This window comes from Thermobia domestica, chromosome 2, assembly GCF_964235325.1.
Source record: "Thermobia domestica chromosome 2, izTheDome1.hap1.1, whole genome shotgun sequence".
In the NCBI taxonomy this organism is placed as follows: Eukaryota; Metazoa; Arthropoda; class Insecta; order Zygentoma; family Lepismatidae; genus Thermobia; species Thermobia domestica.
The window spans coordinates 9831836-9850071 of NC_137455.1; the positions used below are offsets into that span (position 1 = coordinate 9831836).

Sequence of the window (18236 nt, forward strand, 5' to 3'; positions counted from 1 at the left end):
TTTTTTTTTTTTTTAAATTAAATTCAATTATCTTCTAAAACACAAAGAGTAAAAAGTGTATGACCGACCGAGACTCGAATCCGCGATCTTCGGCGTACGGTACCGATGCGTTAAATACTAAGCTACCCAGTCTGCTCCCAGAACAATCGTACACTTTCTCACTCTTCGGTATTCTTTCACTCTAATTGGGTAGCATAGTGGTTAACGCATCGGCAAGGTACTCCGAAGATCCCGGGTTCGAGTCACGGTCCAGCCAGTCACTTTTTCACTCTTTGTGTACTATTGAATTCGCACCTGCAGAGGATTTGGTGTGTAAAAATAAATTTAAATCAGTTGATTTATCCTACCATTAACACACACATAGACACGTATATATATATATATATATATATATAATTATTCCCGTTCTGAGTTTAAAAAGTGAAGTGCTTTATAATAAAACTTACGCATTTATTTTCAACCTTAAAACAAGCAAGATACACAAAAATAATTTAGCTCCAATATGGTAGCAAATAAAAAATAAATTCGTAAGTAAAGCATTAGATGCATTAATAGCGAAAGTAATGGCTGTATTCAGAAGATTACGAGTACAAATTTAAGTACTATATAGAATTTTAAAACTAGAGTATTAGATGCATTAATACGGAAATCATATTCAAAATGTATTGAGTATTTATACCTGGACATGACAGAGGTAATGGTTTTTGTATACAACTAATTTTAAAACTTAAAAAAAAAAAAAAAAAAAAAAAATCGGATTATTTACTTCTTGCAATTATTCCTTAGGTAAGTATGAGAACAGGAAATAGAGGTAGGTATATACTTCATGTTTTATACATTTGCACAAATTATGTGCTAGTTGCCTTCACATCTTGATGCACTTACACATATGACATATCTCATATCTATTAAAATCTCTTCAAGCTATCACACTAATATCAACAAAATAGTGTTGAGATTTGACTCATATTAATACAAACTGGCGACAAACCGGGAAAAGTCAGGGAATTTGAGAAAAGTAGTGAAAAGTTAGGAAATTTTGTGAAGAATCAGTGAATTTCGAATAAATTACGACCACTTTTAGGCTTTAAATTACTTTTTATTACAAGTGTACAAGACACTTTAGTAAATATTTATTCTTTAACACTTATAAGAACACATGTTCATTATAACGTAAAGGTACAGATGCGGTCATTTTGACCGTGTGTGCATTTTTTTTTAACCTATTTTACTATTTAGAAAATTCGTAAAGCAATAAAAAGATTAAAGGACTTTTAAATTAACAAACTAAGGTTATTAGACATGACTGATAATACATAAATTACGATTTTAAAAGTTTTACAAAAGCAGAAACTTGTTATTGAAAATTATCAAACATTGGCATATTATATACTGGTGTAAGGTAAAGTTTACAAATTCCCTCAGTTTCTTTGCTCACACTCATACAGATTATTCAGCACCGTCTGTACACACTCTCTTTGACATTATCCACATATTGCGAGGTTGGACTTGATGCATTTGTGCTGTCTTGATGTATTTTCTATCACTTCCTAGTGAGGACTTCTCACATGTTTTCCTTTCCTGGAATTGATCATCAGGCACGCATTCAACCTGGGGAGCAGTATTGTTTTGCGATATTTTGCTTGGTGATAGGGGCGGAGGAGAGAGGAAGGTATTATGAACGGGACGAGCGCTAAAATCAACCGGTGTTGCCAATATCAGAACGAAAATATGCCCATCGGTCAAATTGACCCATGTGTACTTATAGGTGTTAATATAATTTTTGTTTGCTACGAAAGAGTAAAAATACAAGAACATTAAAAAGAGTGAATTTCCGTTTACGAAGTTTACAATTTCTTTTCAAATATGATACATGTATTTCTCCGACTTACTGTCGCCAGCCGGACTGATAAGAAAACAATAACGCTTTTATAGTGTGAAGCGTGTGAGAAACCCAGGAAACCAACCACTTCATTAAGAATTGCCAGATATGTTGTATTTACGAACTGTTTTTTTTTTTTTTTTTCTCTCTCTCTCTCTCTCTTATACAAACATATGAACCTCCAATAATTTTACATTAAAGTTGGTTGGAAGTGTTGATTCCGGACGGTGCGAATATGCTGTTATTCTAAGAAAGACTGGATAATTATCTAGATTAACGTTGCCAAGACTAGAAGTTAACCCAGCGCAATCCTTCTATATTAACATGCGTCTACGTTATAGTAACATTTCATAAATTATCTGGCAACCCCTTGAACGATCCGGGAACTTCCCCTTATTGCAAGCCAAGCCAAAACCAACACAAAGATCGCTTCCAGTTCTCAAATTAGTTCATACTTATACTCTGTAGAAGTAACTCGTTATTGTTACTCGTACTACGAAATTACAGTCTTCTAGATTTTAATAACGCATATTATTCGAATAGTGAGTTTGCATTGAATGTTCGTTTCTAAAGTAAGAAAGAGCTAAAGCAAAGATTGAAGATTTTTAATAATTAGCGTGAAGTGAAATCGCTACAGACGTTTTCTCTTGTCTAATCAGTTTAAGTTATATAGAAAACACCTATTATTACGCCACAATCTCTGCGTGAAACAATTAACAGCGTTAATAGGATATATTCGTTCTATTCCATCAAAACTTAAGTATTCATTCACTTTCATTATTCATCCATTTAGCAGGGGCGAACCAAGGAAAAATTTTCACCAGGGCAAAGTAACTTTTTGGTGCCCCCCCCCCCTTCCCTAGTCCTAGCCCATATTTTAAATTTTATTACAGTAATTTTAATATTTTAAACCCATTTTTCAAATAGAAAAAGTAACACTAATACATGATACAGGAATATTTAGTACTATATATATATATGGTATCAACTTATTATTATTATTATTATTTATGTACCGATATGTATGAACAAAAACAATATCGAACAGCATTTATTGAATACTAATAATGGTGACATGATTGCTGTTATATTATAAATTGTTTTGTTATATCAATAACATCAGGAGTTATTCTACCCATATATCCGACTATGTAAAAATCTATTCTAATAACGTAAAATACCAATAAATACATGTAACATATGTTGAACGTGTTTTACGCAAACAATAGAAACAACCCTTTTTATGTAGGTCCTAGTAGTTGAAGTTCATAGCATTCATAAAACGTATCTCATGAATTTGTACAAAAGCTGAACACTCTTACAAGACTAAAACTTAATAACAAGTTTTATCAAGTATTAGATATCCTTGAACTTTCGTTAGTTTGATAAGTAAATAAACCATATCAAAGTCAATTTCTTCTTCTTCTTCATGGCACTACAGCTCTTTGACGAGCCTTCGCCTCCGTCAGAATCTGCCTCCACTTCTTTCGGTCTGCCGCACTCGCCTTCCAGTTCCGTATTCCCATTTCCTTCATGTCCTCTAGGACCGTGTCCCACCATCTCCTCCTTGGTCTTCCCCTCGTTCTCTTTCCTTCGATGTTAGCGAAGAAGATTTTCTTCACTACTCTTTCTTCCCCCATTCTGACAATATGTCCCACCCATTGCAAACGGCTAAGTTTGATGTGCGTTACTATGTCTACGTCGTCGTACTTATTGTAGAGTTCATTATTATATCTTATTCGGTATGTATTTTGGTCTACCTTCACACCTCCATATATTTTCCTTAAAATCTTCCTTTCAAAGTTCCCTAGTAGTTGCATTTCCTCTTTCCGTATAGTCCAGCATTCTGATCCATATGTTACTACGGGCCTGATTAATGTTCTGTATATCCTGGTTTTTGTAGTTTTAGAGATGAGATTTGATTTTAGAAGGGGCAGCAGTGCAAAATATGCTCTGTTCGCAGTGGTGATTCTTCTTTTGACTTCCTCACTTTGGTCATTATTTGATGTGATTGTTGTTCCTAGGTAGATAAATTCATTCACTATTTCGAAGTTGTGTGATTCTATATTTATGTGTGTTCCGATTCTTTTCAGATGTCCTGTGTTCTTAGACACGACTAGAAGTTTGGTTTTTCCTTCATTTATTTCAAGTCCTACTTGTTTCGCTTCTTTCTCCAGGTCTATAAACGCTTCTTTTACTGCTTTCAGACTTCTTCCAATGATGTTAATATCGTCTGCATACCCTAGAATTTGATGGCTATTGGTCGTTAGGGTCCCTGTTCTTTTTATGCCTGATCGTCTTACTGCTGCTTCTAGTACCAGGTTAAATAGTATGGGGGCTAGTCCATCTCCCTGTCTGACACCTTTCTGCACTGGGAACGCTTCTGACATATCGCTTCCTATTTTTACTTGGGCTTTCGATTCCTTTGTACTGATTTTACATAACTGAACTAGCTTTCCGGGTATCCCTAATTCCTGGAGTGCATTCCACATTTGCTTCCTATTTATTTTGTCGTATGCTGTTCTGAAGTCTATGAATAAGTGATACGTGGTTATGTTTTTTTTTCCCAGAATTTTTCAAGTGTCTGTCGGATTGTGAATATTTGGTCCGTGGTTGATCGTCCTTTTCTAAAGCCACCCTGATATTCTCCTACCAGTGCTTCGTAATATGCTTCCAGTCTATTGCGTATGATGGTTGTAAATATTTTATATGCTGTTGTGAGTAATGTGATTGCTCTATAGTTATCGCATGATAGTTGGTCTCCTTTTTTATGTATGGGGTTTATTATCCCTGTTTTCCATTCTTCAGGTATGTCTCTCGGGTCATTCCAAATTTTGCAGATCAGTTTGTGTAGAGCAATCACTATTTCCTCTCTTCCTTTCTTAAGTAGCTCTGCCGCTATTGTGTCAATTCCCGGTGCTTTGTTGTTTTTAGATTTTTTTATTGCTTCTTTAACCTCTTGAAGTGTTGGGGTCTCTGTTTGCATCTCTCTAGTTTCTTTGTTTTCGAAATTTGTCTGATCTGTTTCATCTGGTTCATTCGGTTCGTCGTGGAAAGTTCTTTCGTAGTATCTAGACCACCGGTTCAGTATCTCTTCCTTGGAGTTTAGTATGCTGTTGCCTTCACCCCTAATTGCAGTGCAGTATGGCTTAAACCCTCTTTTTAGTTGCTTAACTTCCTTGTAAAAGAACCTTGTTTCCCCTCTATATCGTACGTTCTCAAGTTCTGCTATTTTGTTCTCTATACTGGATTTTTTCTTTTGTCGGAGTAGTTTTTTGGCTTTTCTCCTGGCTTCATTGTAAATTTCTTGTCTTTCCCTTGTTCTGTGAGTTAGCATGTTGTTCCTAGCTATATTCCGTTCCTTTATTGCTATCTCGCACTCGCTGTCAAACCAGTCGTTCCGTTGAGGTTTGTTCCTTTCTCCGATTGTTTCTTCTGCTGCTCTATGTTGTCTTTTATTGATGTCCATGTATCGTTGACGTTTTGTTTTCCTGTCCATTGTGTTTCCTCCATATATTGAGTGACTTTGCTCCTATACTCGTTGACTCTTTGTTCGTCCCTTAATTTCTCTATGTCCCATTTCTTGACTTGGGGCATGTTGGGCTTCCGTTGTGTGCTTATTTTTGTGTAGATACGGGTTACTACCAAATAGTGATCGGAGCCTATGTTAGCTCCCCTCCTTGTTTTCACGTCTTGTATATTGCAACTGTGTCTGCTGTCTACTACAACATGGTCAATCTGATTTTCGGTCTTCCCGTCCGGTGATCTCCATGTTACCTTGTGTATTCTTTTATGTGGGAACCATGTGCTAGATATGGTCATGTTCTTGGAAGCTGCAAAGTCAATTAACCTTATGCCGTTGCCGTTTGTTGTTTCATGCGCGCTATATTTCCCTATCACTGGGTAGAAGCAGCTTTCTTTACCGATTTTTGCATTCATGTCACCTACTATTACTTTCATATCATACTTCGGACATTCGTCATATGCTTTTTCCAGCTGGTTATAGAACTCGTCCTTGACTCTATCATCCTTTTCTTCGGTTGGTGCGTGGGCTGTGATAATGGTTATGTTGTATGGATTTGCTCTTACTCTGATTTTACATATCCTGTCGCTGACTGGCGTGAAGCTAATTATTTTACTACGTATTTGACCCCTGACTATGAATCCCGTTCCAAATTCTTTCTTTTTGTTGTTTCCACTGAAATAGATGGTTTCCTTTTGTCTTTGGTGAATGCCTTTGTTGTCCCATCTCATCTCTTGTATGCCACATATGTCTATGTTATATTTCTGAATTTCGTTTGTTAGTTCTTGCAGGGCCCCCGGTCTATGTAGTGTTCTAACATTCCACGTTCCAAGTACCAGTTCTTTGTCCTTTTTTCGTTTCCGGTCCGGTTTCCCCTTAATCCGTCCATTCCGAGGCGATTCTTCCGGTCTTCTAACAGTAGTTTTTTTTTCCGGGGCCAGGTTGTCGGCCTGACGCCCAACCCCCAACCTGGAGGACCAGGCCCAACTTCTTCCGTCCCCTTACTTTCCACAGGGATTTTTACCACAGAGGTTTTATACCCTGCCTCCGGTGAGGGTTAACAGCACCACCACTTGAAGGCGAAGTCGGACTTGGATGGGAGAGGTGTGAGGCTTCATTTCAAAAACAGATCTGCCATTCGGTGCACTTCACCACCCGAATAGGTGCCCAAAGTCAATTTAGGAAATTTTATAAGAAAGCGCCCATATCTTTTTCTTCCATAGAAACAGTACCTTAAAATCTAGAATAATTTACACAAATTGTTTTCCTAATTTTGCAACCTTTGGCCTCGAGCGTGATAATTAATAGCATAACAAAATTTAAGAAAAAACTAAATAAAAAGTTCTACTAAATTATTACTGAAAATTAGCAACAAATTAAACAGTTTTAAGTACATTTGTTTTCACCTCACAACAATTACAATATAACCTTCCAAGCTTTTTCGTCTCCAAGATCTCTATGGCAGTGTCTTGAAGAATGTCGAACTCAATCTGCATCATGCTCCCCTTCACTACCATTTTAAAAGAGTAGCATATATAAAATCCAATAACATTCATTGCCTGGGAAGAGTTCAAAAAGAACATGGCCCGCTATAAACAATACCAACTCCCCCTCCACTCTTTTTCTACATGTCATGTCTCCATTGTTGATATAGCGCCCTAGTATTATGAAACTCTCATTTTGCATGGTGAAATGGAAAAATATGATGTAATTCACGCTACTTTACAAGAATATAAATCAAAATGTCAGTAGAAAGCACGTTATAAAATTTACTTTTTGAGGCTCGTTTTGGTGCCCCAGGTATTCGCCCGGCCCTTGATCCGCCCTTGCCATTTAGTGTAAAGAGCATAACTATCGAACATTAAATTAAAATTTTTGATTAAGTTAAAATTTTTGATTTCACTCGTATACTATTTCAAATGGCAATATCTTCGAAACAAAGCATTTTTAAAATATATATTTCCGTATTGTTTTTTTCTTTCTTTCGTCAGTTCATTTGTTTTCAAAAAGATTAATGAAAGATGTATTCTACGTCATGTTCTTCCATAAATATTCAATTAATCTTGCAATAAGTCTGCTTTTAGACCCCTGAATCCAGTGACGTAACTAAGGGGGGCTAATGGGGCTTGTGCCCCAGGCGCCGGATAGGGTGCGCAAAACGGCAAATATTATCACTATAAGGCAAGGAAAAGGAGTTTTAGTAAACTAAAGATCATAAAAAAAAGAAATAAAAAAATACTACCTCACAAACTTAACAAGACAACAACTCGCCAACTTTAGAATCATATCCATAGAGCGTAAGTTAGCTTTAAAGCTATCTTTTGAGGACATTGTAAATACCTTTGCAGTTAATAGAGTCCGCAAAGTTGAATTTTAGTTACAGCTTTCTGTGTTTTCATTAAAGTTGCATCGATTTAAGAGATTTGTAAAATGTCCGAGTATAGTACTCGAGATATCAGCTTCACTGTTTATCATAATTAAATATTCTATTCTAAAGCAACAGACTGTTGATTCATTCTACACATATGCACATCCCGATATAATTCCAAAAACATTGTGATTCGCAGTTACTGTGATAAGACTATACAAAGACTATATGTCATACAAGACATATAAGACTATATGTCATACAAGACATATAAGACTATATGTCAAGCATGCTACTAATTATAATCTGCAAGCATGCTACTAAGTTAGTTTGGTGTTTTATCTTGTACTAAAAATTAAATTATGTACTGCAATTTTGAAATCAAGCTTTACCACTTGAAGAAAAAATGGAATCGGAGAATTACTCTGTGATGCCAATATCAGGTGTAGTCAGGGAGCGTTTGGGTTTGGTTGGTCATGAGGCGGGGAGGGAGGGACTAAGGCAAGTTTTTGCTTCGGGCGAGAACTAGCCTAGTTGCGTCGCTGCCTGAATCTAAAACGAAGATTTGAACGGTAGCGCCGATGGGATGGTTTAAAGCGATTAGTCCTTAAATAAGTATTCATAATCCGGTTAACACTGGAGAGCAGAAATAATTCTTTGCATCTATCACGATAATTGAAGAAATTTCCTTCTGTTTGAGGCACTTGTTTCGCACCCTGCATATAATTAGCACAAGATTTTTTTTTCTTCAAAACTCGCTTTTAAGTGTTCTTTGACCAAGATAACAAGATACTGTAACCATTAGTACTTATTAGAACATAGTTACTAACGGAGGAATTCCACTTGTCTTCCATGCAGTCTCTGCGGCGGCGGCCAAGTGGTCTTCAGACGGATGATGAAAGTTACACGAGGACTGATGATGATGAATCCTATATTAAAACAGACGATGATGAAGGAGGAGGCACCGACTGGGAAGAGGCCATGAAGAGATGGGTAAATCGATAAAACATAGACATGCTTTGTAGTGATTGTTGTGCATTGTATGTGGGGGCAATCTATTTAAACATTATATATTCACGTACGCATAATATATATATATAATATAACTTAAGACTGTATTGTGTTCAGAGTCATGACAAGTGCTGATATATATATGTACTCTGAGGAACATTAACTAATCTCTGTCCACTGTAGTGTTGTATGATTTTTAGACTTTTTCAGCAATAGAGCAGTGTTAGTACAGATGCATGTTATACAAAAGAAAATGTAGTAAAGAAATGAAGGAATAGTAGACTGAGAAGGGAGAAAATTCTTCTAAAAGAAATAAGTGTCACTCTTCTGTTTGTGTTTCCTTTCTTTAAAAAGAAAGAAAAAAAACAATAACTTTTCTGTTCCCTTTAAGTTAATCGATGTCATCCAACAGGATATGAAAGCTTCATTTCATCGGTTATGTTTTATAGAGTTAGGGTACAACCGAAAATTTCTCTTAAGAGTTTGTTGGAAAATCATTCAAAGGATATTAAGAGTATCTTTAATTTTGAATGCCTCTGTATTTCGTTTTACGTGCCGTATATAGGAATCCAGAAAATGTCCGTGAGATTAGAACCCAGGATCACGTACATTAGAGAAAGCAAAAGATTAATAAGCTTCTTATATCTCTGTCGCGTAGTAACAATGAAAAATATTGAAAAGTTGAAAACCAAAAGTTGTTGTCAGTTTTCCAACCAATTATTCGTATTGAGAACAGAACTTCGCTTCATGCCAAATATGTATCGATCTTACCTTTTTTAGTTCGATATATAAGCAAGGAACGATTTTACAGTGTCTGATTAATGATATTTTCCTAGCAGCTAACGAAATATTTATTTGTACATTTAGTTGAAAGTACCGCATCTTTCATCAACTGGCAGGAAAGCCAAAACTTATGAGTTCTATTCGTAAGTAGGCGTATCAGAATATTTTGTACCTGATACTTTAAAACAAGTTCTCCGAGCAGAATTCACTGGTTGGATTGGAGTTGAGCATGGAGGCTATATGGGACGTGAACCTACAACTTAACGTAGACTCCGAGTCACATGAACTTCTACTCGAATCTCCCGCTATAAAGTGATACTTCTTCTACTCAACGCTGTTAAGATGGTAAACATGAGGCAAAGTGATCCATGTATGCAGTCTCCATTCCTAGAATTGTAAGAGTGTGGAGCTAATGGTGAGCGATAAAAATAATACAAAAAGAATTATTCTTTCGATTTTTTTATATACATATATATATATCGAATTATTCTTTCGATATGTATATATACAGTAGCACAAAAAGAACAGTACCACTAAGAATAATTATAGATGTTTCCTGTCATGCATTGCATTGAATTTGTGGATTGTAAGGTCACTTAATGTATAAAGCTTAGGGTTTTCTTTTAATGTTCATATGTGTACTACAGTCTTCTTATCTCCTCAACTGTAAGTTGGTGGGCAACGTAGAAATTTTAAAACTTTCTCTTCTTCGTAACTGCATCTAGGTATTCTATCATTGATCTTCCTCTTCCTGATTTTCCTTCTGCCTGTCCCTCTATCAGCATGGTGATCCAATCGAAGTGCCAAATAAGATGGCCAAGCATGCTGTTTCTTGTATTTCCTATTATCTTCACTCTGAGCTATCCATTCGAGGCTTGAAATCTAAGTGTATTTATTTCTAAATAGTAAAAGAAAGTGCCTTTCTTCATACGTATTAGTTATTCCGCCCGAGCCTTTAGGCTGCTGTATACTATAAGTTAAAATGTCTTTAATTAACCTCTTTAAGACGTGCTTTGAAGACAACGTTAAATTGAGGAGAGCGTCTACAGACACACTTAGTGAAAACACTTGTTCGAGCTCGGTTAAGTTCATCTAGAGACCCAATCTTTTGGATCAATGCTTGGCATAGTATTGTCTCTCCCAGATAAAAATCACCTGGGGAATAACTATTGAAAACGTGGTACCCATTAAAGTCTTTAAAAGCGTATTTGTTCACTTTTTATTTTTTGTTTATATTTTAATTTGCTTCCACACACCTCAAATTCCAATTTACATAGGTATCTATGTAAGTCTTTCTGATCTGACACGAAGTCGGCGTTCCAACATATTCAACTCTCCCATAGTACGAACGGGTCCTCTGAAAATGTTAATACTCACTATTCCCATCTTGGAACTGATGTTTGGTTCTCGATGGTAGGCAACAAATAAGTGATTAGAATGTCCTTGTAAACTTCTGCCGTGTGGAGCAACGAGAGGTCCAAGCCCTCTCCATGAGAAACAAGACCACACACTGAAGTCCTCGCCTCTAGATTTCACTGTAGATGGTAGATGACCCGTAGTTGCCGTTTACTAGGCATTCTCTCATTGGAATGTCACATGATATACCGTAATTCATCACTCCAAATACAGTTTTTCCCATGTTCCGTGATCCAGTGGGATCGATTCATTCATCACGTGAGGCGACGCGAAGGGTTTGTCGGTGTGATAAGTAAGTTTCCACAACTTTTCGCGGACAGCCGTATACTAAGAATAGATCGTGATACACTATAATTTTCGTTTACGATGGATTATTTTTCATTTCTCAGAATGACCGTCTTCAACACCCGACGATCTCTGGAAGTCAAAATGTAAGGTTGGATGGATCCATTTTTGGTTGTTGATATCTCTTCATCTTTCAACTTCACTCCATCGAAAATAGCAGACCTGGGTACGTTTAGGAAAGTTGAAATCTCCCACCGACTTGTTAAACCTACAAAACCGAACCATCCATCCACATTGGAAGTCCGTGTGTTCCACAGAATTTCGTATTGGTTTATCGCACTGCCTCATTACGACTGTGGAAGTCATCGTTTCTGCAACACGATAAAAGTTTTTACAAATGGAATCCGGATATTTTTGATCATACAGATAAACTTTGGCCAGTTGGGAGCTTCACTTCTAGAACCGCACGTTTGCTCAACCCACGGCTTTGCATCTCATATGTATCAACTTTTCCTTCTTAATACTCTGCTTAATTACTCGCAGTTTATTTTTACAGTACCCATTGTTTTGTCATTCACAATGTATCGACTTTCTGTATTGTATGATGATGTTACATTCTCATTTTTCAGAGGTTTCTGTTTGTTATTTCTGGTTTTCAGAAAGAAATCCGGGATTGCATACCATAAATATTGGATATAACAACCGTTTAAAACAAATAACATTAAATAAAATTAATCAGCTGACAGTAACTGCCATTATGATAACGTATGATAACAATAACCATACAGATTAACAATATGGTAAGTGTGCCATATAATTAACATGGGGGAGATTTTTCAGTTGCCCATAAAACTAAACTAAAGTTGGAAATTTTTATTTTTGGTGATTTACTTAGGTCACCCTAACGAAAACTTACAAGTATATCAAATTTCAAGTTCTTATTCCAATTCCAAGTACTTAGAACATAAGATTATTGGTCCGAAAAAGACACCCCCCTTCCCTAACGGCCCTACTTAAATAACATGAGGACTTGCTTCATCCCCCCCCCTTTAGACCCCTAAAAATTAAAAATACTCACTTTTGGCAATTTTCCTGTGGGTTAGTCCAGAATAGGTACCATCATGCCAAATTTCAACTTTCCACATCAACCGGAAGTACCCGTTATTGTGTCAGTGAGTGAGTTAGTACATGTAATTTTATATATAGTTAGGATTTCATATATACCATATACACTATCTGCACTCGTCCTGTTCGTTAGACAAAAATGAAGTTTAGTTAGACTTCTAAATCATTTTTGTTCGTCCGGAAATTCAATATTTGTTCTTGTGCCTTGCTAGTTGTCATTGCGAAAACGAAAGCCGAACAAAATTATCAGTTGAAAAGAATTGGTGAACTGGAATAAGTTGTATTCTTTGTAGGTAGACTATTCTGAATATTTGCGGGGACAGTGTTTACTTAAATGAAATTTCTCAGGCGTGGAGTAGCGCTACTCCACAATTACCAAAGTAAAATGTTGAAAAATGTTAATAGCTTGAGATATATTCTTACACTAAATTTCTCAAACCTCTTTCCGGCGGTCTTCGTGTGGTGGTGTCACAAACCCCTGATTACTCCAATTTTGTTTATAGAAGATATCCCAAACAATTGTATCATGTGCTGAATGTATATACAGAGCCTATAGATTTTTAAAAAGTCTGCTTAATTAGGTTACATGACGTTAAGGACCACCAACATATTTAGAAGGGCAAAAGAAATGTAAACACTGTTCTTTTTCATGTCAGAGGAAACTTTTCATAATTGACACAAAGTATGAAATAAACAATGATGATTTTCCTTCAAACTTCTTGAGATTTCTATACATAGTCTAGTCTTAGCATAAGTACAGGGTTAATTGTTTCGTTTTGCTTGTTTTAAGTGGTGAGTATATATGTACCGTATATTTTTTTACAGGGATTTACGTAGCAGATTGCAAAGTTTTATCTCCAAGCATAAAAGCAGTTCAGCAATAATGTAAATTTCGCAGTGTTCAAAGCAGTGAAGACGCTGTTTACTAGAACCCCACAGCCAATAATATTACGTATCATAGGAGAGCGGGAAAATAAACCTCACAACATCTCTCAAGCCGCTAGAAAAAAAATATGCAGTTTGGTATTTATAGAACTTGCATTGTTGTGTGAATTATGTAGTGAATGTCATTGTTATGTTCTAAAGGATTGTTAGACTGATCCACTAAAAGAGACAGGTGGGATTATCGAACTTTAGTTTGAGGCTAATAAAAACAGATGATACAAGCAAGTTATGTGGAAGGAAGCACGTTATTTGTTTGTGATGGTGTGCTTTTTAGACTTTGTAGGAAGTAAACTAGGGAAAGGGATGGAAGAAATCAATAAATTTTCAATTAAACTAGCTCTTAAAAGGGAATTATATTTGTGGGCATTTTTCAACTGTTTTTAAATGATACTACATATGAATAGATACGTATGTAGCATCATTATAACAGGGCGGGGGGAAGGATGAGTTTTCGTAAAATGAATGTTTTGTTCTTTTCTTTATTTAAAAAAAAAAATGTTTTGCACATTTCTTTTGTGTTTCAAAGGTTTACAAAAGTGATATTTGCATTTATTCTTTATGTAAAGATTTGCACTAGTAATTTTCTTTGTACCAAAAGTAATCGCAATTTCCCAAATACCTAGTTTATCGTTTCTGAATGTTAGTAACACATGTAAACAATTGTTGCTGTCATAGTACCATAAACATTTTAATTTGTTATTTCTGTGGACGTTTTTTAAAATCATTCTAAACTATATTTTATTTTTAAAAATTTATTTTTAATAAAAGAAATTTGATACCGTAAGAATGTTAAAACTCAGTTTTATTCTACTGTTGGGACCATCCTCAAACAAACTTAATTTTAGAAAAATGTATCATTAGAAATTACGTTTTACTTCTGCTTTCAGTGGTAGTACACACATATATATATGTTTTAATTGTCAAAGCAAGAATGTATGAGTAAGACAGAATTATGTTAATATTTGTGTATTATCTTTTACACCCTACTTAAATGTGTGTGTGTATATATATAATATATATAGTTATATATTTTCTTGAGAATTGCATTAATGTAAATGTACAAAATACTAGAAAAAAGTATTGTAAAATATATTTTAAAAAGATACTATAGCAATCAACTTTTCAATAGAATGAGCTAATAAAGAAACAAAAAATAATAAATATATCTAAATAATCATCTAGTGAGCGTGGGAATAAATTTGTTGTTTTTCTTTTTTTTTATATATAAATATATATATGCTTGTATGCTTGGAGATAAACTTGCGTTAATAATTATTGTCAGATGGTTAGTGATTCATTTATATAGTAATTATATGTACGTGTAAGATTTAGATTTATTAAGGACAATTCGAAATCAGACTGCTTTGAACTAAATTTTTCTAATAGATTTTAGTAGCATTTTGTTGTACATACAAGAAAAAAAATATTCAGATTTTTCGAAATGGAAGTTTATATTCTTCCATGATCTTCTAAACTATCTCTATTTGTATAAAAATCTTCTAAAAAAACACTTTATTAATTTTTCTATTTAAACTTGGCATTCTTTTCTACAAAAAGAAAAGGAAAAAAATGTTTTTACCACATTTCTCCCACGATTATGGTGAAGCATATCTTGTGAAAGGAAATGTTCATTTGCATTAGGATACATTTTTGCAAAAACTGTGATAAATTATTTGTTATAAGCAAGATTTTTTTTTAAATTTTATTTTTTTTGAGAAACTAAACAGAAAGTAGATTAAAAACAAAATAATCTCATAATTTCCCTTATTATTATAATCAATGATCCAGTATGAAGACTAACATCTGACAATCTAATTGTGCGGTACCATACATCTAAATATATATATATTTTATCATGTTACCTACGGCAGCTAAAATAAATCGTTATGTGACTTGTCAGTTTATTAAGTATAAAAGTTTTCCAGTTGAGTAGTAAAAAAAAAAAAAAGTATAATTTTTAAAAATTATTTTTAAGTGTTTTTTTTATATATTTTTTTTATCTCTTTCTCTCTCTTTGCTAAGTTTACGCTCATTTAGTGAGTCTACGACTAAAACATTCCATATTAACATTCCAATTGTATTCCTGAATTGAGATTAGAATTTGAAGACATATTGTAAATTAGTTACGAAGGGCGTCCAATAAGTTATCTACCTAGACAGGAAAGAATGCAGATAGGCTTATCTGGTCATCACTATTTTTCGATGTAATCCCCATGGAAGTCAATGCACCCGTCGTCACTTTGTGGGCCGCGAAAAAATCCCAGAGAAAAAAATAGTCTTTGTCATGACCTGCAAATCACTAGGAAGCAGCCTATTGGACGTCGGTGTCCGACGAAAAACACCGGTTCACTTTCACCAGTCACTCGTGGATCTCCATTGGTCCCTTCCTTTCTTCTTTAGTGAGAAACTTGATGACCGAGCGGTGCTCCGACTTCTGCAGATCCACTGTTCGCGGCGTCACATAAACATTGTGTTCACAGCCACTGCGTTCCTCCGACTGACCTCAAACTGCGCAGCGGGGTTCCCCACAATGGCCTTGGCGCGAGTGCCAGGCGTGATTTATGCTCTGCTCCTCCCTTCCTGTCTAAATAGATAACTTATTGGACACTCCGTGTAAGTATTGTTCCAAAAACTTATTTTCACCACCATATTGAATCAGGTTTAAAATAAAGGAAAGGAAGCAACAGATATATAAAATAATAGATAGTTTAGCTGTGGCATTTCAGATAGTACTTGCTTTCTGCAATTGACAATAAAAGAAACGCAGTGAGTACTACGTTATCTATCTATCTATCTATCTATATATGTAAAAACAAGTAACCAACAGGGTTTTCATAGACTATGAAATTCTTTATAATACATAGACGGTTATTGCGCAAATATAGTGTGTGTAAAGCGGAACATGTTTTCCAACGAGGACCATTTTGTTTATTAAATTTAGAACATAAAAATTTACTAAAATAATTCGCTTACGTAAATATAATTCACGAAAAAAAAAGTGCTGAGAAATTGGAGAAATGTCCGTAATTTATTTGTAAATAAATTATTTTAGTTTACTTTTTCACATAAATTTGATGATTTTAAACATACTTTTCAGTTTTGTAATGATCGTTGAACAAATATTCAAGAACATTGAACAAGATAGGCCTATGTTTCTGTAACTGTTTTATGTCCAGGTAAATGTGATAATGTGTAAACATTTAAGTTTTATTTTTTTAAAAAGATATTGGTGTTCAATCCAGTCAATCTGTTAAATATTATATTTCAAACTTGTGATTTTTTTGTGACAGATGAAAGTTTTTTTTTCTTTTTATGTATTATTTATTACCTTGGACTATAACCTTTGCAGTTAAGTAATTTTTTTACGTGAAAAAAGTACAGATAAGAAGCATTTTCTTATAAATATTCAGACATGTAAAGTATTAAAGAAATGCAATGTTTTTTTGAACTATCAGAACCACAGTAAGTGGAAAATTTGCTCTTCATAAAGTAGCAGTTATGATTATCAAATCTAAAATGTATTATTCTCTATAACAAGGATGGATCAACATCTAAAAGCAAAGTATGTAAATAGTAATGTACATAATTTTAAAATATATAAAATTGTAAGACTTATATGCTTAGTCCAGTTATTATTAAAACCAAGGAGTCAGTAATTATAAATTTCGGAAATTTTTTTTATTATTAATTATTAGGGGGGAAGGTATCTTGATTACACGCGGGATACGTGTAATTATATACTGAAACCTAAGAGGCCACTTTGGTTCCAAGTTTCTTGACCAAATGGATCAAGTATAAAAGGTAAAAGCAGTGCGGCCAACGTAAAAGGGTTTACTGTATTTTCCTCTGGATGTATGATTCGCTGGAAAACAATAAAAAGAAATAAAAGTTTTTCGATTTTACCTTCTTACAGCTCTTCTTTTGAAATATGTTGGTATGAATAATGATTCTCATAGTCTACGTTCCCATGTTAGTGAACACTTAATCGCTGTGAACACTGACTGCGGAATGTAGATCAAAGGAAAGGACAACCGTCTCCTGCATGAGTTGACAGCTACAACAAGAATAAACATGATTGCATATCATTGATATAGCAAACAGCAAGAGCAAGGAGTACTTACAGACTTTTTTGTCAAGGGTGCATTTTGACTTTCCTCGCCTTCTGCTGATAGCAGCATTCTTTCACCAGTGCTGCTGTGGGTGTGATAAGACAGTGTTACAACTAGAGGAAAGAAACGAGCTTGGGAGCCTTGACTCGACTAACCATTCATCTTACTTTATTTTACTTCACAACAACAAATTTCCAGTTGAATTTATGAACAAAACACCTCCTAGAGTATGACGTCATTACTTAATACTTTGACCCCTTCTGCTGAAAAACACAAAACGCGCTTTATTGTGTGTTATGGTATACTAAAGGACTAAATATTCCCAAAATTTCAGATTTTTTTCATCCAAGCCCATTGGAGATATTGGACAGTGAAACATGCCAAATTGGCATAATTCCCCAACTGTACGATTTTTTCAGGCCTTTGGGAGCAGCTACAGGTCTGTTAAGTTTTGTGTATTCACTTATGACCCCGGACTACATGCACACACAAATTCAGACCTCTACATCATTTGTTTCCTCTTCCCAAACATGTTTTCAATGTTCAAAAATGTTGCTAGTGTAGGCCCTGGTTTCACCCCCTTCAAGTGGTTTTAGGCAAGAGATCAAAGTTTTGGCTCTGCACAAGTTGAAGACGTCTAGCAATTTTTAATTTGGTAGGACAAATACATGCTGAGATATTCAAAACAACATAAACGCCTAAGATCGAAAAAACGCAAAATGACGACAGCCACTGTGTCGCCATGCGATGTTATAAAAAAAATAAAATAAATAAAAAAAATAATTAATT

At 34.9% G+C, this 18236-nt stretch overlaps 1 protein-coding gene across 9 annotated transcripts in view; it reads left to right on the forward strand.

The window, feature by feature from the left end:
- The window catches only part of Dyb (Dystrobrevin), a 351963-nt gene extending 334719 nt beyond the window's left edge, over positions 1-17244 (forward strand). For 7 of the 9 annotated variants that reach the window (XM_081738417.1, XM_081738404.1, XM_081738406.1 and 4 more), the window contains 2 exons: positions 8632-8766; positions 13219-17244. In XM_081738417.1, coding sequence (XP_081594543.1) covers positions 8632-8766; positions 13219-13230 — 147 coding nt within the window. In that variant the 3' untranslated portion in view covers positions 13231-17244. Of the gene's footprint in view, positions 1-8631; positions 8768-13218 lie in introns of those variants that run through there. The other 2 variants (XR_014128235.1, XM_081738420.1) reach the window with 2 other exon arrangements.
- Positions 17245-18236: the final 992 nt, after the last annotated feature.